The sequence below is a fragment of the Carassius gibelio genome, chromosome B3 (genome assembly GCF_023724105.1).
Source record: "Carassius gibelio isolate Cgi1373 ecotype wild population from Czech Republic chromosome B3, carGib1.2-hapl.c, whole genome shotgun sequence".
In the NCBI taxonomy this organism is placed as follows: domain Eukaryota; kingdom Metazoa; phylum Chordata; class Actinopteri; order Cypriniformes; family Cyprinidae; genus Carassius; species Carassius gibelio.
The window spans coordinates 43,753,851-43,780,127 of NC_068398.1; the positions used below are offsets into that span (position 1 = coordinate 43,753,851).

Below are 26,277 nucleotides of genomic sequence, written 5' to 3' on the forward strand. Positions count from 1 at the left end.
GTGTAGCCTCCTCCTGGGCTTTGGCATGCATAGCCTTGCTAGTGGAAATTTGTAGAGCTGCGGTCTGGGCGACACATAAAACCTTGTAAAATCTATGCATAGAGCCAGCTTGTTCCTGTGTGTTTGGTAGAGGTCTTCTCAGTGTACCCGAGACCCGTCGACCCGGGACCCGTACGGTTTCGGGTCTATATTTTAAATCATCAGCCGGGTCCGGGTCGGGTCCGAATCTTTTACCTCTGGTCCCGGGTCTGTTTAACATTGTGTGTAATACCCGTGTGATCGGAGTCATCGGACTTGGAGAACAAACACTGCCGTGATCAAACACTGCTTGTGTTTTTTGAAACTTGCAACTTGTAAAATTACAAAAAAAAAGTGTGAGCCAAAAAAAAAAGATCTCTCTCGCTCTCTCTCTCTCTGCCCTTAGAATCAGAGCGTGCAGACTCAGAGTTAATGCAAGTGCCCGCACGGTAATAATTCTTGCAGGCTTGACACACTCATATTTAATATATTTCAAATCAGCAACACAATCTGAGGTGAACTGTAACATGAATGTTTTCTATGACGCTCAAATTGTGTTAAACATATTTTAGGTTGATCCAGCTAGCACGCATGAGATGATAGCAAATAAATAACGTCAGTGGTGTTATAATAGTTCAAAAGGGTAAACAGTCGAAGTTATTATGCGAGTTAACTCGAGTCAGAATGTACATGTGTACAGTTGCATTTTTCATCTGTCACCGTGACATCAAGTGGACTCTTGAAGCTGAAATAATGAGTGGATTAAGCTTGGACTTGGAATAACGAGAGGAATAACATGGATAACTTTCTTGTCGGAGGATTTTAATGCATCACAGACAGTCAGGTACAAGGAAGAGAGACTACGGCTTCTTAAATTAGGTAAGACAAAAAGCTGTATTTTTGCAACAGATTTATTGACTTGTAATAGCAATTTAAGGTGGAATATGTGACAATAGGGTCCAGTCAGGTCTGTGTCTTCCTGGCGGGTTCGGATCCAGCTTTCAAATAATATACGGGTCCGGGTCCGGTCCGGGTAGCCATTTCTCGGATCTACATGGGTCCGGGTCCAGCTTTTGAAATAATAGACGGGTCTGGGTCGGTTCTGTGTAGTACATTACGGGTCTCTTTCGGGTTCGGGCACAAATTTTTGGACCCGTGAAGACCTGGGTAACTGGTAATTTGTGGTAAGAACTGGCTCAGTGTCACGCTTGGTGTGCCATTTCCCCTAGCAAAGGGGATACAAGTTCCTTTTTTTCTAACTGTCGAGTTTCCCAACTGGCAAATACTGGTTGATCATCCTCCTGCACCCTTGGTAGTAGGACTTGTTGGAGGAGTCTAACAACAGGCACAGTACTAGCATGCCCAGAACTCCGGTGAGAAACACACAGTGGTATTTCATTAGTTATTTAATTGACGATTTTGAATGAATCAAGGGCACCAATGATTCAGTAACCTTTTCTATTCAAGAATACTGTCACATGCTGAGTTTCTGAATGAATTAGCCATTTGAAGAAAACTACCTGAATGAATGAATGACTCACTCATTAATATTTACATTTACGTTTACATTTATTCATTTAGCAGATGCTTTTATCCAAAGCGACTTACAAATGAGGACAGTGGAAGAAATCAAAACAACAAAAGAGCAATATATATATAAGTGCTATAACAAGTCTCAGTTAGCTTAACACAGTACACGTAGCAAGAGATTTTAAATAATATAATATATAAAAACAAAACTGAAAGAATAGAAAAAGAAAAGAGCAAGCTAGTGTTAGAGGTCTTATATATATAAATAAATATTTCTCAGCCCAAATTAATGAGATTAATTCGATTATAATGATAATTAATTAGATACAAAAAATTTAATCGCTTAACAGCGCTAATTTCAAAAATGATTTTTAATGTCAGTTTTCTCAAAACAAGTACTTTTTTTGTGCACTGAGCCAGAAATCTTCACTTCAGTAGCACATACATACCCCAGATATATATGTATATACATAGTTATACTGGAATCTATATTATGAAGGTTTTATATTCTTGAGTGATAAAAAGAGATATCGTTAATCCTCTTTCTAAAACCATTTACTCTAATATGCCAACAAAATTAAACTAGAACTTTGAATGTGGCTTTATACAATATTTTTAGTTTTTTATCATATTCACCAGTGGTATCTTGCCTTAAGGGATATAAGTATTTCTTAAGTAGAAAACATGAAAACATGTTTTTCTGACAGGATATCACTGAAATGTCTTACGGCTTGCACTTCCAAGCCATTCAGTGTTTGTTTTCCCAGTCTTGTTTAAGTTCCTGGTTTTCATAGTCTTGTCTCTTGTTTTTAGTTACCTGTTTAATTTGAATAATTCACATTATTGCTCTTTCTGTAAATGCCTCACTCAAATAAATGAAAATCAACCACAAACAAATGTGAAAATCAACTACAGTTATTTATGACTAATAATGTCAATTTTAAGCGATGCAAGATACTCACTGAATTGTGTTGAGTGTACAGTGTTTGTCCTGCAGTAGAGCAGCGATCTGATTTACTTGTGTGTCTCCTAGTTTACGTCCACTCAGATTCAGCTCGCTCATGAGTAATGGGTTTTTACCCACAATTCCAGTCACAAACTGACAGCCTTCATCTGCAGCAGGACCCAAAAACCTGCAGAGGTTGAAGCAAGATTCAACAAGAATGCATTACTGTTCCTAATGACATACTTTTAGCACTTTTACTTTGAACATACAAATACAAAAACAACAAAAAATAAATAATAATAATAATAATAATTATGACTTTTTGCCTTTCAAACACTTATTTCAACAAAGTAAAAGAAAAAGATGGATATTAAAGTTAGTAATCTGATTAGTTTTAAGATGAATACTAAATACTGTATATATATTTGTAGACCTGGACATATAAACACTCTGTTTATAAGAAAAGTATTATCACACCACTAAATATTATAACTGGTGGCATATAATGTCTTTTTAACCTGCAATTAAGTTTGTACCATAACTAAACTGCTGACATGTCACAAATACCACAGTACCTCCATATTAAACAAAATTGGATGCCTACCGTATTACTGAAATATTTTGCATGAATATTTAGTTTGCATCTCATTTATATGGTACTATTTCATCAGATCTCACCTCAGTGTCTTCAGTTGACAGTTGGGATCCTGTAGTAAATCACAGAGCTCCTTCACTCCTGATTTTCCAGGATCATTTGCTGTGAGATCCAGCTCTTTCAGGTGTGAAGGGTTTGATCTCAGAGCTGAAGCCAGAGCTTTATAACCTTCTTCAGTGATTCTGCAGTTACAGAGTCTAGAAAAAATAATTACAATAATTCAAAATAATTCAAATTAATTCATTACATTTATTAGATAAAATGATACCACTGCAGTACTCTAGAATGCTTGATTTTAACCAAATAACAGATGTTCTAAAGTGTTAATTAGACTTCACAGCTAAAGAAGTTCCAGACAGATCTTGACTGAATTACAGTTCCATGTTAATTCATCAGACTATGTCTTTATAGACTATAACAACAACCAAAAAGTGAACTGCAGTGCAACAACAACAACAAGCAACCAACTTTTTAGTTATGATAGTACATGATATTTGTCAGGAGAGAGGTGGTATCATTGTTTCAAAGTTCTTAACCCTCTGGAGTCGTTCCCCGCGTATACGCGCTATGAGGCATTTTCTCCTGATAACCCCCGAAAACTGAACACTTTCAGTTTTGATTGTTCATATAAGAGAAATACATCAATCGAATCTGTAAAGGATTTACTTTTATTTGTATACAGACATAATAACAACAAAACTTTGTGCACTTATAAAATAAAGATAACAATATGTGCTGTCTGCAGCCTTTATCTTCGCTGATCTTCATTTACAAACACGTCATTAAAATGAACTGTAACTCCGTGAATACTCAATGAAGAAACATGAGAGAGATATCTATAGAAAGCCTGACATGTCTATTTTTAAACTAAGCAACTAAGGTGCTGCCGAAAACAAATATTCTGTGATAAATCTTAATAATGTAGATTATAATTTAGTTTATTTGAGAGAACATAAACAATATACACTTTGGAAATGCTAGTTATGTGATGCCCATTTATATATTTCAACATGACCCAATAACAGTCAATAACATAGCAGTTAAGGCCACCTAATAAAAAGTGGGACCAAATAATCTTATTTTACATAGAGTTGGAAATTAACAGATATTAAAGACAAGGGGACAATTGTCTATCATGGTTGTCACAATTAAAGTTCAAAATAAATGTGTCGTGTATGCTGTGTTTTAAGCAGCAATGAACAATCTGTCTAAATAAACATAAATGCCATTTCAGAATAAGCTTCTCTGGGGTATTCCAGAAAGTAAGGTTAACATGCTGTCACATATCACCCTAACTCTTGATTTACTTTCTTACACTCATTACATACATATCACTACCTAAGTGGAGGCAGTGCAAGTATTTTAAAATATTTAGTTTTACCCTCTGGAGTCTAAGAGTATTTTTGGGGCCTGGAGAAGTTTTGTCATGCCCTGACATTTGTGCTTTTTTCAGTTTCTTGTAAATATCTAAATGGGTAAAGTCTAATCTCACTGTAATCAGCACAAACTGGGCTATAATAATATGTTAAATGCATGTATGCACATGATTGTGTTTTTGAGAAAAAAAATTTTTTTCATCTTGTTTACTCACTCACAGAAAACAATATATTGATTTAAATTTTATAAGACACTTTTTGTTGGTAAAAGTCATATGCGAGTAGGTGTCAACTATCATGAATATCATTGTGATTTACACCTGAGAAGACAAAGGCCTGCATAATGAGCTGCATAATGAGCCTTTCAGTCAGCTGTGTGTCACTGAGAGGGAGGAGTTACAAGAAAGAATGTGAGGACAAAATAAATCTATATAATTTTATGTTTGTAGTTTATTTAGAATATATTTAATTATCCCACAACATAATTTAATATCCACTTGGGGGAGCAGTTAAACAGCTTATTATGAACAATCAAAGCTGACTTTCAAACTGAATTTTTAGCATCCAATAATCCAGTCACAGAATCCTTTAGAAATCCTTTTAATATTCTGATTTTCTACTCAAAAAAATATTTTTATTATTATTTTTAATACTGAAAAGAGCTGAGAATATTTTTTCAGTTTTTTAAATAAATTGAAAGAACAGCATTGTAACATTTATCGTTTTAATCGTTTTTATTTATCATCATGTGTGCTAAATAAAAGTTATAATTTCTATATATACTGAATCCAAGCTTTTGAATGGTATAGTGTATATTGTTACACTTGGAGTAATACTGGACTTATGATGCTGAAAATAAATTAAATTGTAAAATGTATTAAAATAGAAAGAAGTTATTTTACATAGTACATAGTAGTTAAGGCCACTTAATATAAAGTGGGCCCGATTATTTTATAAAAGGAGGATCCTGATTTTTGCATGTCTGTGGATTGAGTTCAAAATTTCTTTTGAATTCTACATTTTATTCTTAACTTATTAAAATTTAATCATGAAGGGGGCGCAAGATGGCGGCTGGGAAGTAGCAGCAGTTTTAGGTAGCGCCTGTCACGTTTATTCATTTTCTTTTCACACTCGCTAAATAGGGTACGCAAGCTGTGATTTTCGATTATAAATCTTGTGTAGTATGTCGCTAGAGACTTTCTGGTCGCAATCTTTGCCGAAAATGCCAAGACCTGCTAAGAAAACGGGGAAAAAAGATTTGAACGCTGAGGGATTGGCCGACGAGCCTGAACAGAGTCAGGCAGATGCTGGAAGCGAGGCTGAACTTAGTCCGGCGCTTGCAAAAGCACTTCAAATTATGACTGAGAAGATTTCTAATGCAATAGATGAAAAACTTGGCCCGCTGGTAGAAACGGTGCATGGTCATACCCAGCAGCTGGAAAGTGTTAATGGTCAATTGGATGAGGCGGAGCGGAGAATCATGGCGGTGGAGGCACTCTCGGAGGACGCGCAATCCCGCGTTTCCACTCTTGAAAAACAAGTTGCCGTGCTTACCGAACATATTGACAACTTGGAAAATAGAGGGCCGGCGCAAAAATATCCGCATCCTGGGCCTTCGCGAAGAGGTAGAGGGTACCAATGCAGTTACTTTTCTTGAATCGTGGATCCCCGAATTTCTTGGTCTGCATGCTAAGAGTGGTCGCATCAAGATTGAAAGGGCGCATCGTACGCTGGCCCCAAAACCGGGTACTAAGAATAGACCACGGCCATTGATTGTTCGGTTCCACAACTATGGTGACAAGCAGAGGGTTCTCGATGCCAGCAGGAAACGTTCAGCGGATGGAGATTTGCGGTATGAGGACAGCAAAATATCATTCTACCAGGATTTTTCGGCCTCAGTGATGCGGAAGCGCAATGATTTCAACGCAATCAAGCAGCGACTCCAAGATATGGGTGCTCACTATGCGATGCTGTACCCAGCCAAGCTACGAGTCAACATTGGAAGTACCTTTTAAGTCTTCGAAACGGCGGCTGCAGTCTCGCAGTACCTGGATAAGAGTGATCCAAACTCCAGCACCTGATCCGTGTCAGATTCTCTGTCAGACGGGTAATGGGCTGGTCTGGCTTTCTGTGTTCTAATATGTAGCGATGTGAGTTCTAGTTTGCGTACTTTATTTTCTATTTCTCTTCTTTTTGAGTGACGGGGGCTGTCTCAATAACTTTCGTTGGTATTTCGGGTGTGTGTTACTGTTATGTATCGTTCCTATTGGAGAAGAGACTGACTGTTTTTGGGATGCAGAACGTTCCCCTCGACGTGGGGAAACGGCCCCTTTTTTCCTATTTTCCCATTTCCATATCGTGCTATTTTTTTCTTTTATTTTTTCCCTATCTTTTCATGTTGGCAGTTTGCCGTGTTTTGATTTGTGTTATTGTTTATTGTAACGCCTTGACACACGAATATCTGTTTACTGGACCTACTGACAGGGTAAAGATTTTTGAAAAGGGGAGAGCGCCACCTGTTCTATTCTTTAAGTAATGGCTGGTAACTTAAGACTTTGCACATGGAACATAAGGGGTTTACATGGGTGAATAAAAATTCGTAAAGCGCTCACACAACTCCAAAAGGAGAATATAGATATAGCTTTATTAAAAGAAACCCATTTGAGTGATAGTGAACATTTGAATCTAACACGTTATAAATGGGTTGCTGAGATTCATTTTTCATCCTTTACGAAAAGTAGTAGAGGAGTAGCAATTTTAATTAGCAAAAGTATACCTTTTAGGGTCACAGACAGTATTAAGGACAAACATGGTAGATACATCATTATTAAGGGGACTTTGAACGCAGAGGAAATTTCACTTTTAAACATATATTGCCCCCCAAATTACTCCTCAGAATTTCTTACAAAAGCTTTCCTTGAGTTTAAAGAACGCGCATCTGGATTGTGTATTATTGGAGGAGACTTTAATTGTTTATTGAATCCATTACTAGATTGTTTTCCCCCCAGGGACTCTCTCTTCACCAAACAGTCCAAAGCCCTTGCTGCACTGTGCGATGACTTGGAATATTTGGATGTTTGGCGCACTCTGAACCCGCATCAGAATAAATTCACTTTTTTTTCTCACCCACATAAGTGTCACTCTAGGATCGATTACTTTTTTGCGCCTAAGACTATAATGCATGCAATTTCATGCTGCAATATAGGAAACATTGTTATATCGGATCACGCTACAGTGGTGCTAGATGTTTGTGTGAAGGGGCTTCTTAGACCTGTTAAAAGTTGGAGATTTAATAATTTATTACTCAAAGATGACAAATTTCTCTCATATTTTAATTCAGAGTTTAAGATATTTTTATATATTAACTCAGAATCTACAAATAACCCTTCACTTCTTTGGGAGACGACTAAGGCATACATCAGAGGCCTTATTATTTCATACTCTGCAACCAAAAAAGGAAACAGTTAGAGAAAGAGAAACACCTACAGTCAGAGTTAACTACTGCCACTAGCAGTTACTTGAACGATCCCTCTCCAGCTTTGTTAGAAAAAATAAGTGCTGTGCGGGCCTCTTTAAATTCTTTAGTAACTCATCAGTCTCATTCAAATATATTACATTCAAGGCAAAAATTATATGAATGGGGTAATAAACCCAGTAAATATTTAGCTCATTTAACGAAGTCCAGTTCTGACTCACAATTTATTACTTCTATAGTAGACCCTCTGGGAGTGCGTTATTTTGATCCTCTTATTATTAACAATATTTTTTAAACAGTTTTACTCTGTTCTCTATCATTCTCATTACTCTTCCCAAAAACATGATTACATGGTATCATTCTTCGATCGCCTAACCCTCCCTGTCGTTTCAGAAGAACAGAGAGAAATTCTCAATGCACCCATTTCAAGAGAGGAAGCTATAATCGCACTCCATAGTTTGAAGTCTGGTAAATCTCCTGGGCCCGATGGCCTTGCATGTGAATTCTATAAAGAATTCGAGCATGTGCTTCTAGACCCTCTTTTAGCTATGCTCAATCATTCATTCTCGACTGACAGGTTACCCCCCTCGCTTCGTGAGGCTAATATTTATCTTATTTTAAAAAAAGGCAAGGACCCAGAAAATTGCGGCTCCTATAGACCGATTGCTCTGCTTAACTCAGATTTAAAATTGTTATCAAAAATTTTAGCGCTAAGACTGGAAAAGGTTCTGCCATATATTATTCACGAAGACCAGACAGGGTTTATTAAAGGCAGAAGTTCCGCCCATAATGTCAGGAGGCTCTTAAAGGGGGGGTGAAATGCTCGTTTTCACTCAATATCATGTTAATCTTGAGCACCTATAGAGTAGTACTGCATCCTTCATAACTCCAAAAAGTATTTAGTTTTATTATATTCATAAGAGAAAGATAGTCTGTACCGATTTTTCCCGGAAAAACATGAGCGCCTGGAGGCGTGACGTGTGGGCGGATCTAAAGAATCTCGAGTGCCAGTTGCGTTGACAGCGTTTGGAAGCTGTGACAGCTGTGAAGGCTGAAACTGAATGAGAGCAGCAGCAGCAAGGACTCGCTCCGAGCGGGGCTCGAACCCAGGTCTCCGATGGGAGGCGGACGCACTAACAAGGAGGCAGAGATATTTAAAGCAGTTTTACTCACCGCCTGTGGTTCCAACACACAATCGTGACCCTTTTTTGTTGGGATTGCATCATCCTTAAGAAATAAACGATACGCAAATCCGTCGTCTGGGCTTTGTTTGTAAAACAAGCATTTTAGAAATACAGGGAACAAACACAAACACTTGCACAACTCCATTGATGCTCTGTAAAAATAAACTCCATCCACTGGTCCCTTAATGCTGTTTTTTTTTTGGTAATCTGTGCAGGGTTGTCTTGCCTTGGCAACCAAAAACACACTCCTTTTGTGACATTTCGCGACGCTCTCGCTCTGATCAGTGATTGTCTGTGCACAGCCTCTCTCTGCTCTGCTATACGGGAGCGCGAGCTCTTCCGGCAAACGTGCCCTCAGGACCCATATAAGGAAATTATATAAGGAAATATAAGGAATATTATATAATATTATATATTATATATTATATAATTATATAAGGAAACGTCACACAGAGCCATAATCGAAAAAAACTTTCCGAAACTTGAGACAAACCGGAAGGAGTATTTTTGGAACAGAAATACTCCTTCAAACATACAACTTAATTTTTGAAACTTTGTCCATGTTTAGCATGGGAATCCAACTCTTTAACAGTGTAAAAAAATCTGTATGCATGAAATAGCATTTCACCCCCCCTTTAAACATTATTGAGCTTTCCCATAACTTCAGTACTAGCTCCTGTATTTTGTCCCTAGATGCGGAAAAAGCTTTTGATTCTGTGGAGTGGCCGTATCTGTTTTACACACTGGAAAAATTTGGCTTTGGGGAATATTTCATTAAGTGGGTACGAATACTCTATAAAGATCCCCTCTCGCGGTTATTACCAATGGTCATAGATCTGATCATTTCTCTTTATCCCGGGGCACTAGACAGGGCTGCCCCCTCTCTCCATTGCTCTTTGCGATAGCAATGGAGCCATTTGCTCAGGGGATAAGAGAGGATGCTGCATTGTCGGGGGTGTCTCTGGGAGGTAGGCAGCACAAAATCTCCCTATATGCAGATGACGTGTTACTTTTTCTTTCGGACCCCGAGAGCTCTGTGCCAGCGTTTGTTGACCTCATTCAGGAATTTGGGCAATTTTCCGGGTACAAGATACATTTTTCTAAATCAGTCGCCCTATTTATAGGGAATAAGAAGTCCATAAATCAACCTCTCTCTTTTCCTTTTAAATATTCAGAGGAAGGTTTTACTTATTTAGGTATAAATATAACCCCTACTTTTAGGAATTTATACAAAGCTAATTTTACACCAGTGCTCGAAAAAATCAGAGACGATTTGACCAGGTGGATGACTCTCCCTTTGTCTTGGCTGGGACGGGTTGCCATGATCAAAATGAATGTCCTACCTCGCTTACTGTACCTATGCAGATGATTCCTATTTTACTGTCTAATAAGGTTATAAAAGAGCTGAATGGGTGGTTAAGTTCATTTATCTGGAGCAAAAGAAAACCCAGGGTGAAATTATCCAAGCTTCAGCTCCCGGGTTCAAAGGGCGGTCTGGATCTCCCAAATTTTAAACTGTATCAGTTGGCTTGCCAGCTTCGATTTATTGTTGAGTGGCTTAATGAAGATCCTAAATCAGTTTGGCTTGATCTTGAATCTTCACAGTCTAAATGCTCTTTGCAAAACTTACTATTTGTCCGTAATTCTAAGCTGAGGAGAGCTATGTGTGATAATCCTTTAGTATGTAACACTCTCAAGGCATGGCGCGCTATTCAAAGACTAGAAGATAGGATCGACACAACCTCTCCTCTGTTGCCAATCCTGAACAATCCAGAGTTTTTGCCAAGTACTATGGACCCTGGTTTTAACCTTTGGTTGGCTAATGGTATACATAAGATTGCTGACCTATTTGAGGAGGGATCACTATTGTCTTTTGATATTATAACCTCGAAATATAATTTACCTAGGCAACATTTTTTTAGATTCTTGCAAATTAGGGATTATATATTCAGAAATACTACACTTACTTCCAAATATTCATTTTCAGTAATTGAGAGGATACTTTTAGACCCTCCTACACAAAAGTTGATTTCCTTTTTCTACAAAGCCCTGTGCTCCTATTGTACAGTTAATAATTCGCACCTCAGATTAACTTGTGAAAGAGATCTTGGGGTGGATATCTCGGAGAATGAATGGGAGATGGTTTGGTCTCTAGCCAATAGGCTTTCAGTTTGCAATAGAACAAGAGCCATTCAGCTTAGGATTTTCAACAGAATACACATTACGCCTCTTCTAAGACACAAGTACAACTCAGCTCATTCACCACTCTGCCCCAAATGTAAATCTAACATAGGAGATTATATTCACTGTGTATGGGATTGTCATGTAATCCAGAATTACTGGTCCAGAGTCATAGCTCAAATGAATAATATTTTAGGTTTGACCTTAGATCCTGACCCTTTGTCTCTCCTCCTGGGTTTCCCATGTAAGGCTATTTCTAATAAGCATAAAAGACGTCTTTTTGACCTGTTAACTTTCGTTGCCAGGAAGAATTTACTTTTGTTGTGGATCAGCGATAAACCTCCCTCTATGAAGGGATGGCATGCAGTCATCAGAGAGACTATTCCTTTGAACTCCTGTTTCATTCACTCTACAACTGATACTTTTACTCGTACTTGGTCACCTTATTTGGACAACATAAATGCCTCTATTTGTGATATTCTGAGGTTTGGTATGATATAGTGCCTCCAGAGGGTCTATTTGTCTTTTGTTTTTTGTTTTTTTTTCTCTTCCTTGTTCTCTGCAGGGTCTTTCGTACATTTCTGTTCATAGTACACTGCCTTGTTTTTATTTTATGTATATTTTTGTGTTTATCTTTGTTGTGTGTCGGGCGACTTGTTACTTTGTTTTGTGTTTGTTTAATAAAAAATAAAAAAAAATTAATCATGAAACAGTGCTACTTCAGTTATTTTTTTTTAATAAGGATCACCAATCCCTCTCCTGAAAGTCCAACATCCTGCAAAATTTAGCTCCAATCAGTTCCAACACACTTGCCTGAAATATTCTGGTCATTCTGAATACCTTGATTTGCTAGTCCAGATGTGTTAAATTAGTAAATAATTGTTCATCTTGAGGTAAAATTATCTTCAGGTAAACAGATAAAAAATTATACAACATTCCAGTGTGCGCTATAGTGTTGTGTGTAGCTGATGGTGAAATGAACTCACTTGAGTATGTTTAGTTCACACACAGGATTCTTCAGTCCCTTACAGATCTCTTTGACTCCTGAGTCCAGCAGACGGCTGTTGTTCAGGTTCATCTCTTTCAGGATGGTTTTGGAGGAGAGAATAGTAGCTAGAACTGAACAACTTTTCTCTTTCAGCTCACAATTATTCAGCCTGAACCCAAAAATAGCATTATTTATTATTCAGCACATATTCAACAGATCCACAAATATCTTATACAAGTATTTTATAATGAAAATAGAGAGAAGTTATAATGTATAAATCATGTACACTCACTTGATTTTCTCCACTTTACAATGGGAGTCCATCAAAAGTGCAGAAAGTTTCTCTCCATCCAGATCTCCTAGTTTCTCTCCACTCAGATCCAGTTCTTTGAGTAATAATGGACTTTTACCCAGAACTTTAAAGAGATATGCACACGCTTCCTCTGCAGCAGAACTTTTCAAGATTCTACAGGAAGTAGAATTACAGATAACATTATTTTCAAATTTTATAGAAACACATATCTTTATACAGGGTGTAATAAGTGGTCAATAAGACTGTGCCATGTTATGATTTATGTGTTTCTTCAGAGATTTGGTGTAATGATGCCAGAATATTTTTAACAAAACTCTTTTTTCACTATGTGTAGAGAAACTCTCAGATGCAACACTTTGTTTTTAACCAAGTTTCTGTCTCGTGTCACAATTGGGAGCTTATTTCAAGTCTATGCTTTCACTTTGTGGCATTGTGTTTAATCAAGATCATCAATACAACATAGTAATGAATAATCAAACACAAACAATATCGAAAATACAGAGAAATGTTTTCAATCATTGCGTCTTGACACAGAAGATATAAAACAGAATATCTTTACTTTATAGTAGACAATCAATATTAATATGAGCCCAAAATATTACAGAGATTTGTGATATAATTTGTCTAAACACATTGCACTGCTTGACAAACACATATCTTAATGAAATATTTGCTGGTGAAAGTAAAAAAAAGTTAAAAATTTAAATACTAGCAAAAATTTAATTACTGGTTCTACAAAAACAGCTGATTTTTTCCAAATATCAGCCATTGATATATCTCTAGTCCAGTATAGTATTAATGTGTAGTGTGTAGTAGTTAAAGGCACAGTTATAATGGCCTGTCGTTTCACTGAGAAAATATGTACTATATAATTCAAAGAAATAAGCATAAATTCTCAAATTGTTATGTTTTTATAATTTCTCACAACTGCAATTCAATAAATTCATAGTTCTGTTCAATTCCACACTGCAACAGTTTAATCTTCTATCTTGTTTATTACAGTTGAGAACACATTGGTCACTTATTTATCACCTGATGTTCTTTAATTTACTGTATTTATCATGCAGTAAATCACTGAGCTGCTTCACTCCTGATTTTCCAGGATCATTTCCTGTAAGATCCAGCTCTATCAGGTGTGAAGGGTTTGATCTCAGAGCTGAAGTCAGGGCTTTATAACCTTCTTCAGCGATACTGCAGTTTGAGAGTCTGTATATATGAAAAAAAAGTTAAGTACTGCATGTTCTAACAAAATGCATATGAAATACTATTTAAATCATAAAGGAAGATAAGCTTTGCGATGGAAAGTGTAAAAAATGTGTCAATATTTGCTAAAAAGGTCACCCCATTGATGAACAGCAAATGCCCTAACACAAGCTTATTTTCTACAATATTTTTTTTATATTTCATAAAATATTTAAAGCTAGCAAGTAAGTAGTAGTCAAACAAATGTTATTTTCAACCTTCATAGCCTTAAATCAACAATTACTAATGTATATTAACATGTAGAAATGTAGATAAATGAAAATACGCACTTCAATTTCTCTAATATGCATTGTGGATTTTCTAACAGAAAACAAATCTTTTTCATTCCTGAGTTTCCTAGTTTATTTCCACTCAGATCCAGCTCTCTCAGGTTTGAAGGGTTTGAATTAATTGCTGAAGTCAGAGCAGCACAACCTTTAGCTGTGATGCTGTTATTATTCAGCCTGTAAAAAAGAAAAATACAAATTCATAATTTTTTTGTTACAGAATACATCAAAACAAGAAGAGCCAAGTGCAGCATTTATTTAGGAGTCCAAACAGTGTAATTAAACAAAGGGTGTAATCAGACCCAGGGCAAAAACAGAGTAAAAGGAGTATAACAGAAAACAAACAAGTAATCAACTAAGGAACCCACAAAAACAGAACTGCAAACAATAATCCAGCAACCAAACACACTGAGAACAGGGTATAAATAACAGTAAGCTAATAGGTAAATGATAAACAACTGGAGGTAATGAAATTATAATCAGTGCAAAGATCTATGGGAAATGGAGCTTATGCCAAGTAACCATGAAAGAGCAGAGCGCCATTAAGTGGCCAGTCCAGGGCACAACAAACAGACACTGAGACATTTATCCTAAAAAACTATTTAATGAACAATAGCAGTCTAAATTTGTTCTGCTTGTGTTATTGCCATTTGTAAGGGTTACTTCACATAGGGTGACCATACATCCTATTTTCCCCGGACATGTTCTCTTTTTGGACCTAAAATGTGAATGCATGGAATTGGGCTACTGCTGCCATATTAACTGCCCCCATGTGGGTTAAAGGTTTGAAATATAGCAAAAATTACATTTGAATGAAATGCTTCTAATATTGAAATATATTTTGCATTCTACCTATGATAAAATGTGGTAGATGTTAAGTTTTGTGAAAGATTGCAACTGGTAAGAAGCCTTTTAGCTTTATGGTCAATCTACATAACAGTGACTGTAAAATGTGTATTTTAGGTATGGAAATTACATATTTTGAGTGGTTATTATATTACCTCCCTTATACCACCCGCAAACCCAACCACCAATCACAAAAACACCCCCCACCCCTCCATTCCCACTGTCCTTTAAAAAAAAAACTGAAATATGGTCATCCTAACTTTACAACATACAGCTGTTTTGAACTTTACAAAAAACTCCTTTTATTCGACAACTGTCATGTCCGTCCACAAATACACCAACAACAGAGGCAGCAATCTCACTCGCATAAGGGTGCTCACTTCCTCTCAGTATACTATTTCCACACTTACATTCAGAGCACTATGCAAATAGCACAGAAATATACTACAGGTATACAAATATCTGAATGTATAATCATGACTGAAACATCCTCTGCTAAATTAATAAATGTAACCCATTAATTTAGCCAATTAATAAATGTACAATATAAAACATCTGCAAAACAATGCAAAACATAAATATGAATATTTTATGTGAAATACTCACATCAGTGTGTTGAGTGTAACGTGTTTATCTTGCAGTAGAGCAGCGATCTGATTCACTTGTGTGTCTCCTAGTTTACGTCCACTCAGATTCAGCTCGCTCAGGAGTAATGGGTTTTTACCCACAATTCTAGTCACAAACTGACAGCCTTCATCTGCAGCAGGACTCAAAAACCTGCAGAAGAGAAAGTTTCATTTAACTACATTTGTTGCAATCATTAGTCAATTTTTGTATCTTTTAAAATGACTTATACTTTTATAAAACAAAAAAAATTAAAACTTATTTTCTAGAAAATATATTTATATGAACACTTAATCTGTACATCATTTATTTATTGTGTATAATTTCATCAGATCTCACCTCAGAGTCTTCAGATGACAGTTGGGATCTTGTAGTAAATCACAGAGCTCCTTCACTCCTGATTTTCCAGGATCATTTGCTGTGAGATCCAGCTCTATCAGGTGTGAAGGGTTTGATCTCAGAGCTGAAGCCAGAGATTTAAAACCTTCTTCAGTGATACTGCAGTCTGAAAGTCTATAGAAAAGTCTACTATTAATTGGCGCAAAGGGATGGATTGCGAACAGAATGTAATTGTAAAATGTTGGTTTGTAAACAGAGATGAAAGGAAGACTTAAAACAAAAATATTATAATATACATAATAACATCCTTAAAAGGCATTAAAAATAGGATAGTCTTAGGCTACAGTCTAGTCATCAAAAATGTAAAGAAAGACACAAAGTCCCTTAAGCATGCTACTGTTATTAAACAGTCATTATGTGTGTGTGTGTGTATGTGTGTGTGTATGTATATATATATATATATATATATATATATGTATATATATATATATATATATATATATATATATATATATATGGATTAAAAGCTAAATGTTTTTATTACGGTTATTTCTTGGTTTAAAAAAAAAATATTAACCTGTTAACCTGAACCCCCATTATGGGACTCACAGCTGAAAGTGGTCTACCTAACTTATAATTGTAATGTATCCTACTTCAGTGTGTTACAAACATAATTGTGGTGTCTTCAGAAAGAAGACCCTTTTGGCTTCACTTTTTGTCAACCAGATTTGATAATGCTCAAAAATAATAAAAGTTATAGACACTGAAGTGCCTTGAATTTTTTTTTTTTTACCACTCTTAAATATTTTTTTATTTGATATAAAAATACATGAAATGAGGCCTGGAGCAATCTAGAAAAGTAATGGGTTGAAAGCCACATGTCTCATGAGTTTCTATTTCAAATTTGAATAAAATATAATGAAAAATGAGACTCCTGCAAATATTTTTATGAGACTATGTCTACACCCCCCACCCCCCAAATATAAGAAAATATATTCCCCAATAGTATTGAAGGCTTCTACAAACTATTTAGTCAGTAAACATACCACTGCATAGTTTTTTTCAATTATAAAACACTAGACAGAAACTTAGACATCATATAAGTGATTTATTTGAGCACTAGAAAAATACAATAAGAATAATTTGAGTAAGAAAAATAAGAATAAGAAAAATAAAAAAAATATTTAACTTTTTTTTTACCAATTACAGAACATCCTGAGATTGCTAGAAATGCATATTTTACAATGAATTACGATGCAAATAAATGCTGATGTGCTGATGGCCACTTATACAGATGGTAATAACACAAATGTGCCAAAGTAAATAATCCACTCTCTCTATTCCTATAGACGCGTGCGACAGAGCGCGTCACCAGCTCCCAGGAGAGGTGGATCGCCTCATTCTGTTTGTGACACTGTACGCTGCAAAACCATGCCGTGTTTTTACTACCAAGACGCAGTTTCCTTTCGTGAGTTATTCCATAACGGACGCAAACAATTCTGTCGCTGAAGAAATGAAACGCAAACAAAGGAATTATGATACATATTACAACGTTATTGCTTCGTTGTACTGAACGTGCTTCATGAGATGTCTTTCAGTGGACCCTTATCTTCCTAACTTAACCAGGATTTACAGCTGTGGATGTGTTTATGACTCGTTATTACGACGGATCTGGTATGTACAGCGTTTTCATTGCTTATTTTTTTATGTGTACTGCTTACACAAATGTAGCAGATACAGTCTTTATAAGCTTTCCATTGAAAAACAGCGATCTGTCCTCGATGCTTGAGGCTTAGATCTTTATAATGATACATAGATTGTCAAGATTAAATTTGTCCCGTTTCATTTAATCTATTCATAAACACTGACACGTGCGAATTGAGTGGCTTTGAGGACGAGGGCGTCGGGGTGCAGGTTAAGAGGTTAAGGTTTTTAATTTTTTTTCCTTATAGAACTTATTTGTAAATAAAGCAGTCACTGTCTGTGTCTACACCGGACGTGAGAGTTGTCATCCATGCCCCACTGCACTAAAAGTGTGTCTAAACATGATGACATCACACTACAGTGTTAAATCATCTGAACACAGTGTCAGAACATTTCATCATAAACAAAACGAGCATCAGTTTACTGATGGGGATCGTGTCCAGTGTATCCATCACTGGGTTCTGTTGTCAGATCACGCCACTAGTGTCCGGTGTAGACCTGGTGTGAGTTTATTAATGGGTTATGTTACAGCCCTGCTTGTTTTAATGTTTTTATTAAATATCTGTATTGACTTGTACTGCCATGCGAACTACAAAAGTAAGGCTTGGCGAGTCGAACAACGTGCATTGCTGCAGGTTGTTTTTGGCAGATGTGCTGTATTGGTGCTGCTGCGGTCATCTTGATTTAGTCAGGTGAATTATCTCTCTCACTCGCAGCAGGGTCTGTGAGAGTGAAGCAGCAACAACTTCCCCTCCGCGTTCAGAACATTTAATATTCACTCCGATCCATGCGCACTGATACCAGAAACACCACTCGCCTTCACTCCATGGATAAAGTATTTCAGTATGTTTGAAATGTTATGTTCATAACGTAGCCTATAACAAAATTAAAATAACAGGAGAGTTTCAAAGTGGCTTATTGTGTGTGTAAACTTTTTTCCCTATTACATGCCAAACTAACATTGTAAGCATTGAATCTGCTTTCTGCTGTGCAAATTTTGTTTTTGATGAAAATAACAGTACATTTTTGTCAGTTATTTTATCTAAACAGATCAATGAATTTCTTCAAGATTTTAAAATCAGATAGCCTACTGATAATGTATTAGCACTGTAAGATTACATTTGTTTGAATGTATTATTGCTAAAGCGATTGCGTGTGAATGTGCTGTATCGGTTTAAATCATGCTTTAACCCGAAAATAATCAGTAAAAGAAACCGACAAAACTCCTCAACCTTTTACATCCCACTCGACTATTGCAGTCATTATAACCTGATCAAGCCATAGCTAAATGTGTTTAACATGAATTCTTAGTGAATATGCAGTTATATTACGGGCTGTTGGCATGAATTGTACTCGTGATGGAGGCTCTTGGAGTGAGTGAAAACCACGACGCTCAGACTCTTAATATCCTCTTCTTGCTCCAATCAGAATCACATGCTCTTCTCATCCCGTGCTCGGCGGCGTGTCTCTGTCAGACTCGTGGGGGAGGGTTGAGCCACTCAGAACTACGGGAGCCTGAGTGGTGCGTCGGTGGATGTTAAAAAGAAAACCGATTGTCATTCAAACAAACCGATGTAAATTACAAATTCGAGTTAATCGATAAAATCGATTTATCACACAGCCCTACTTGCTTTCATATAATAAAAAAAATAATGCAGCTGCATTTAAATGCAGGTGTGTAAAATATGTGCAAGATTTGCACTGCACTGATGGTAGACGTGCAGCATTTATTCTTATTTGTTTTATCTTCATTACAAATCTTGTTTGCTTTTATTTTGGATAATTGCATGTAAAAAATAATTTACGTTGTAATGCATATGCAAAATGTGAATATTCATATTCAAGTGTTTGTGCAGAATTTATAATGCGCATTAATGACCGGGTGCATTAAAATTCAACATTCAACAATCTGTGATTGTTGCATTTCCCTCGTCGGAGAGAGCCAGCACTGTGAAAAAGTAATTGAAACTGATCAAGCAGATTTTCAACCTTTGTATGTGGAAGTAAATAGCTTGGACTCCCGGGCTGGTACCACGGATGAAGGAAGAAATCCTCCAACACTTTGGCATCCTCCAGTTGATCTAAACCACCTCAGTAAAGAACAGCAAGAACAGGTGAAAGAACTGCTTTATGAAGAGGATGCATTCCTAGTCTGCAGATGGCTATTACATTGAACGTTGACATACCTGTGCAAAGAACATATGCCTCTGTGCCTAAACCACTCTATCAGGAAGTCAAGGAGTACATTCAAGACTTGTTGGCTAGAGGTTGGATTGTCAAGTCCAAGTCACCATACTCTGCTCCTGTTGTATGCGTAAGAAAGAAAGATGGTTCACTTAGACTTTGCATTGACTACCGTTCGCTTAATAAGAAGACAGTACCAGACAGACATCCTTTGCCTCGTATACAAGATATTACAGATACTTTAGGGGGTTACAGCTGGTTTTCCATCCTTGACCAAGGGAAGGCATACCACCAAGGGTTTATGGCTGAGGGATCCCAACATCTGACGGCTTTCGTTACACCATGGGGGTTATATGAGTGGTTAAGGATTCCTTTTGGGCTGACCAATGCACCTGCTGCATTCCAGAGAAGCATGGAAGAGATGCTGGACTCCCTTCGAGATGATTGTTGCATAGCTTACCTGGATGACATACTCTGTTATGCAAAGAATTTTGAAGACCACCTTGAAAGACTTAGAAGGGTCTTAAAAGCACTACAACAACATGGGGTGAAACTTAGACCAAAAAAATGTGAATTCTTCAAAAGAGAGGTTCGTTATGTGGCACGACTCATTTCTGCTGAAGGTGTCCTCATTGACACCAAAGACATCAACGCCATTTTGTCACTTGGAGAAAAGTCACCAAGCACCATTGGAGAAGTGCGAAGATTGCTGGGATTCTTAAGCTATTACAGAACATACATTCAGTAATTCTCTAGAATTGCCAAACCTCTCTATGATCTTCTGCAAGTAAAGAATAAGACAGACAAACTAATGGAAAGAAACAACACAACCAATGGGAAAGGTAACCAGCTTCCTTCTAAAACACAAGTGGTCTGGACTGAAGAACACAAGAACACCCTGGGAACACTGATTGACATTCTTACCCATTCACCTTTTCTGGCTCATCCTGATTTCAACTCGCCCTTCACTCTCCATACTGATGCATCTCATAAGGGTCTGGGGGCAGTTCTCTATCAATGGCAAAACTGAAAGTTAAGGGTCATTGCTTATGGATCCAGATCTCTTTCCCCAGCAGAGAAAAATTACAATCTTCACTCTGGCAAGCTTGAATTCCTAGCTTTAAAATGGGCTATATGTGAGAAATTCCGGGATTATCTGTTTTATGCGCCTCACTTCACTGTGTACACTGATAATAAACCCCTAACCTATGTGATGAGCACTGCCAAGCTCAATGCTGTGGGCCACCGTTGGGTGGGAGAATGGTCCGATTTCCATTTTGACATCAAGTATAGACCAGGAAAGGAAAATATAGATGCTGACACTCTCTTTCGTTGTCTTCTGGACATAGAATGGTATGTGGCCTCATGTTCAGGAGAAATGTCAGTTGATGCAGTCCGTGCAACTTGGGAAGGGAGCCAGGTAGAAAAGAAAAAGATGTAGCCTGGATAGATACTCTCATTACAGCTCAGAACTCTGATATTACCAACACATGCCCAGAATCATCTCACCATAGTTTTCTGTCAAGAATACATCACAGTGAGTTACAGAGAGCACAGAAAGAAGATCCTGCTATTGGGGACATATCAAAACTTAAAGAAATAAAACCAGACTCTCACCAGTGAAGTCAGAAGAGGGTTACATGGCCCAGTCAAGAAATTATTACATGAGTGGAAAAAACTGCACATTGAAAATGGCTTGCTGTATCGAAGGACCACTCACCAGAAACAACTGGTCTTACCTGCTGAATTTAAGAAAAATGTCCTGAAGCATCTTCATGATGACATGGGTCATGTGGGCACAGAAAGGGTGATACATCTGGCAAGGGAGAGATTTTATTGGCCACATATGAAAATGGACATAGAAAATTATGTTACCAGAAGATGTTCATGCATTAAGCAAAAGAAGCCTGTTACCCATGAGAGTGCTCCAATGGGAAGCATTACAACTACTTTTCCTCTTGAACTCGTTTCCATAGATTATCTACACTTGGAGAGAAGTAAAGGTGGTTTTGAGTACATACTGGTTGTAATGGATCACTTTACCAGATATGCTCAAGCCTATGCAACCAAGAACAAGGCTGGAAGTACTGCGGCAGAAAAGATATTCAATGATTTTATTCCACGCTTTGGATATCCAAATAAATTACATCATGACCAAGGAAGAGAGTTTGAGAATGAACTGTTCAAGACCTTGAATAGACTGTCTGGAGTTGGAAACTCAAGGACCACACCCTATCATCCCCAAGGTAACCCAGCTGAGCAATTCAATAGGACTCTCTTACAAATGATGAGAACACTCCAAGAGAAGGAAAAGGAGAACTGGAAAGAACATCTAGCATGTGTTGTCCATGCTTATAACTGCACGAGACACGAGGCAACTGGATTTTCACCCTTCTACTTAATGTTTGGCTGATCTCCTCGTCTGCCAATTGATCTACTGTTTGGATTGAATTCAGAAGAAACAGATGACTCTCCAACAAGATATGCTGATAAATGGGCTGCACGAATGAAAGAAGCATACAGAATTGCAAGTGGAAACAGTAAACTGTCTAGTGAAAAGGGGAAAAATATTATGACCGTCAGTCAAGGGGAATCACTCTGCATCCTGGAGATAGAGTACTTGTCCAGAACATTATGAGAAAAGGTGGACCAGAAAAACTTAAGTCTTACTGGGAGAAACAGATCTACATCATTAAAGAACAACTAAATGACAGCCCAGTATATAGAGTCAGTCCAGAAAATTATACATCAAAAATTCATACTCTACACAGAAATCTGCTACACCTTGTAAATGACTTACCTGTTGACCTACCTGTTCCATCACCTGTATCCGAGATGCCACCTGCAGCAAGAAAGGGGAACAATATAAAGACAAGGTCTAAAACAAAGAGAGAAACTTCATCAAACAGTGATGTGACTGATTCTGAAGAAGAAAATACATACTACTGGTTAAGGATACCAGAGAGTACACAGAAAAGAGAAAAAAATTTACAACCTATGTTGTCAAAGGAGAGTGAGCCAACTTACCAACGATCATCTGAAGGTCTTACACTTCCCAGTCCGAGAAGACCTATCAGTGGAAATAGACAAAGCAAACAAAAAGAGCAAATTACAGAAACACAAAAAGATGAGGAACATCTACCTGCAGAAACACAAGCGGATGAAGAATACTTGCCTGTAGATGAGGATGTACTCATACCAGAGAGCATCCATGAAAATGGAGGCATTCCTGTTGTCCACACTAACTCACATATAACTAAATGAAAATCCCCCTTCAATACAACCCAGAAGATCTACAAGACCAGCACAGAGACTCACCTACTCACATTTAGGTCTGCCATTATTACAAACACATGCAGCAGTTAACACTTTAGGGTTTTATGGGACACCAGCCATGCCAGCAAGCAGTTATTCCCAATACTACACTTCTCCAACACCAACATACATACCATTATTCTACATATCTGCTCCTTTCATACCATACCAGACAATTACACCATTTTACGTCTTTTGAGAGATAAAAGGAACCAACAAGTTAATATGGTTATTTAAAGAATATTTGGAGACATTAGCTTCTTTGTTGGGGAGAGTGTGACCACCCTACATATAGTTTGGGTCACAAATTAAATTATTTATATACATTTCATTTTTATTTTTACACATTCCTTTCTATTTACATGTGTGTATATATAAGTTTATTTTAATTACTTAAATATATGATGAGTTTACACTGTGTAGTTCAGCTGCATTTTCTGAACTCTGGGTGACAGTTGAGAGAGTATAGTTACCATGACGATTGCAGCGCATCCTCAGACAACAAAGAGGACCATTAAGGAAACAACTAATTCTTGTCTCTCTCTCTCATTTAATGTCAAGGTTAGTTAAATTAATTAATTGTCATACCAAACTGTAATTTACATGTTTTAATGTTTAAACTATTTGTTGTTATTTTATTAATAATTTTAAGACACTTACAGTATGTCATGAAAAGTTTACTCAAGTATCACTTACCTGAAATACTTACTTGATTTGTTTTCTTAAGATACTTACCTGAATTTAGTCCAGTTGTAAGAATTAGGGCATTTCTGTACATTCGGTTAAGGTTGTTATCATTTATGTATTGTTTATTTGATCTATACAGTGTGTATTATTTTTTACCAACGTGTTTATGAATCATTTTGTGATTCAAATTGTCTTACTGACTCTGAAATACAAATGTGTATGTTTATTAAAAGACAACAAAGAGGACCGTTAAGGGAACAACTAATTCTTGTCTCTCTCATTTAATGTCAAGTTGATTACTACTTACAGTCTTCCCGACTGCCCGGGACCTGTAACAATAATTAAAATGTCTCATTTTTCACAATTATTAGGCTACTTCTGCATGTGCTTTGTGGCAAACTTAATGCATGTACTTGAGCATGGAATATATTAAGACTTGATTATGTAAATTTAATATAAACCTCTGATTAGTTGAATATAACAAATTAATGACTAGAACTAGAAAAATCCTACGTGGGGCAGACCATTTTTTAGTCTATAACCAAAACGACAGTCCTATATAAACCAGTTCAGCAAGTTTAAGACACTGTCCATATGAAAGAGCAAAGATTCACACCTTTATCTCGACCCCCACAAGTCATACATAACTACCCCCAAAAACCCAACTCCCTCCAGCTGAAATTAATTCGGTCTGTTTTTTGGCTCTGAGGAACGGTGTGTTACTGGGCTGAAACATGCCTGCACTCAGCAGCACTACTATTTGTATTTATTATTTTCTCGCAGCCCTTATTATTATTTTCACAAGACCATAATGATAATAAAAAATTATCAATTAATAATCAATCATTATTTTACGAAAATCATTGTTATTTGTGATCGTGGATGTTGGCGGGAGGCTTTAAGACCAAGCGGAGTCCTCTGTTCCCGCCTCACATCGCGCGGGTCTCCGAGGCTTCACTGTCTGCGGTTTGACTTTACTGAATCAGATTGAGGCAAATACAACTTATTGACCATGAGACCAACATTTAGCAATGCAGGAAAACATTCATTCTGACTGAAGGAAGATGTATTTCATCGAGCTAATGCTGTTAAAGAGAGGGTTAAATAGAGAGAGAGAGAGAGAGAAAGAGAGAGAAACTAGTCTAGGGCTATTCTTAAACATATTGAAGTACAAATCCAAACACCAGAAACATTATGCATTTTATGAATAATGAAATTTTATGAAAAGTATGCATTTTATTTATTCACATGCTGTATGGTTGAAATTATATTTTAGTTCACAACTTCATTGTTTTAGTTAGTTATTTAGTTAGTAGTACTTTATTGTTCAGCCTAAGCTGAAAATTGATCTTTGGTCTCGCCATACAATCACAAAACAATTAACAATACACAACATCCAATGAATACATCTACCCATACACACATCCACGATAACAAAATTAAAATATACATTCCTAACTCTTATTCAAAAGACTTATTGCATTTGGTACGAAGGTTTGTTTATATATATTGCTTTCTTTGCTTTTGGTGTTCTATAACGACGACGTGATTGTAATAATTCAAAAACATGATTCAAGGGGTCTGTTGTGTCTCTCGTTATAATCAAAGCGTTTCTCTGTATAGCAATTTGGTATAAGTGAGTGACTGACTTTTGCTTAAATCCTATAATCTTCCCAGCTACTCTTATAATTCGGTCTAACATTATTCACAGAGGTAACTCCTCCGAACCACACAGTTATATTATACCCTAAAACACTCAATTAAGCCTGTATAAACTCTTTGCAACACAGCTTTGCTCACACAAAATTCTTTCAGTTTCCTAAGCAAGAATAGCCTTTGATTTGCTTTCTTACAAATAAGAGCCACATTATCAGAGAAGTTCAATTTACAGTCTATCATGATTCCTAAATACTTAAAAGTCTTCACAATTTCAACAGTTTGATCACATAACATTATTTCTGTTATAGGCTCTGGATGATTTAAAATCAACTCTTTTGTTTTACTTATATTTATCAATAAAGAACTTTCTTCACACCGTTTTTCTAGTTTCAAAACCTGCTCCTCGTACTCAAGATGTACACAGTCTTTCCATAAAAGTGCCACAAGTGCTATATCATCTGCATATTTATATAGTTTGTATTTCTCATGCTGCACTCTTATACCACTTGTATAAACAGAAAATAAAAGGGATGACAGGATGCATCCTTGGGGTGCCCCCGTGTTTAAGGATATAATTTCTGATTTAAAACCCCGAGCACAAACTCGCTGTGGTCGATTTATTAAAAAATTCTTTATCCAATGAACTATTCCCCCATTCACACCTAGAACCAGGAGACGTTCCAAGAGTAAATGTATCTAGGTGCAATCTATAAAAAGAACACGC

At 36.8% G+C, this 26,277-nt stretch overlaps 1 protein-coding gene across 1 annotated transcript in view; it reads right to left on the reverse strand.

Annotated features, from left to right (window-relative positions):
• Positions 1-26,277, reverse strand: part of LOC127953044 (NACHT, LRR and PYD domains-containing protein 3-like) — a 120,548-nt gene that overhangs the window by 60,248 nt on the left and 34,023 nt on the right. Inside the window, exons 10-11 of the mRNA XM_052551939.1 lie at positions 3,173-3,346; positions 2,511-2,681 (exon numbers count right to left, since the gene is read on the reverse strand). Of these exons, the coding sequence (XP_052407899.1) occupies positions 2,511-2,681; positions 3,173-3,346 (345 nt within the window). The remainder of the gene's footprint in view (positions 1-2,510; positions 2,682-3,172; positions 3,347-26,277) is intronic.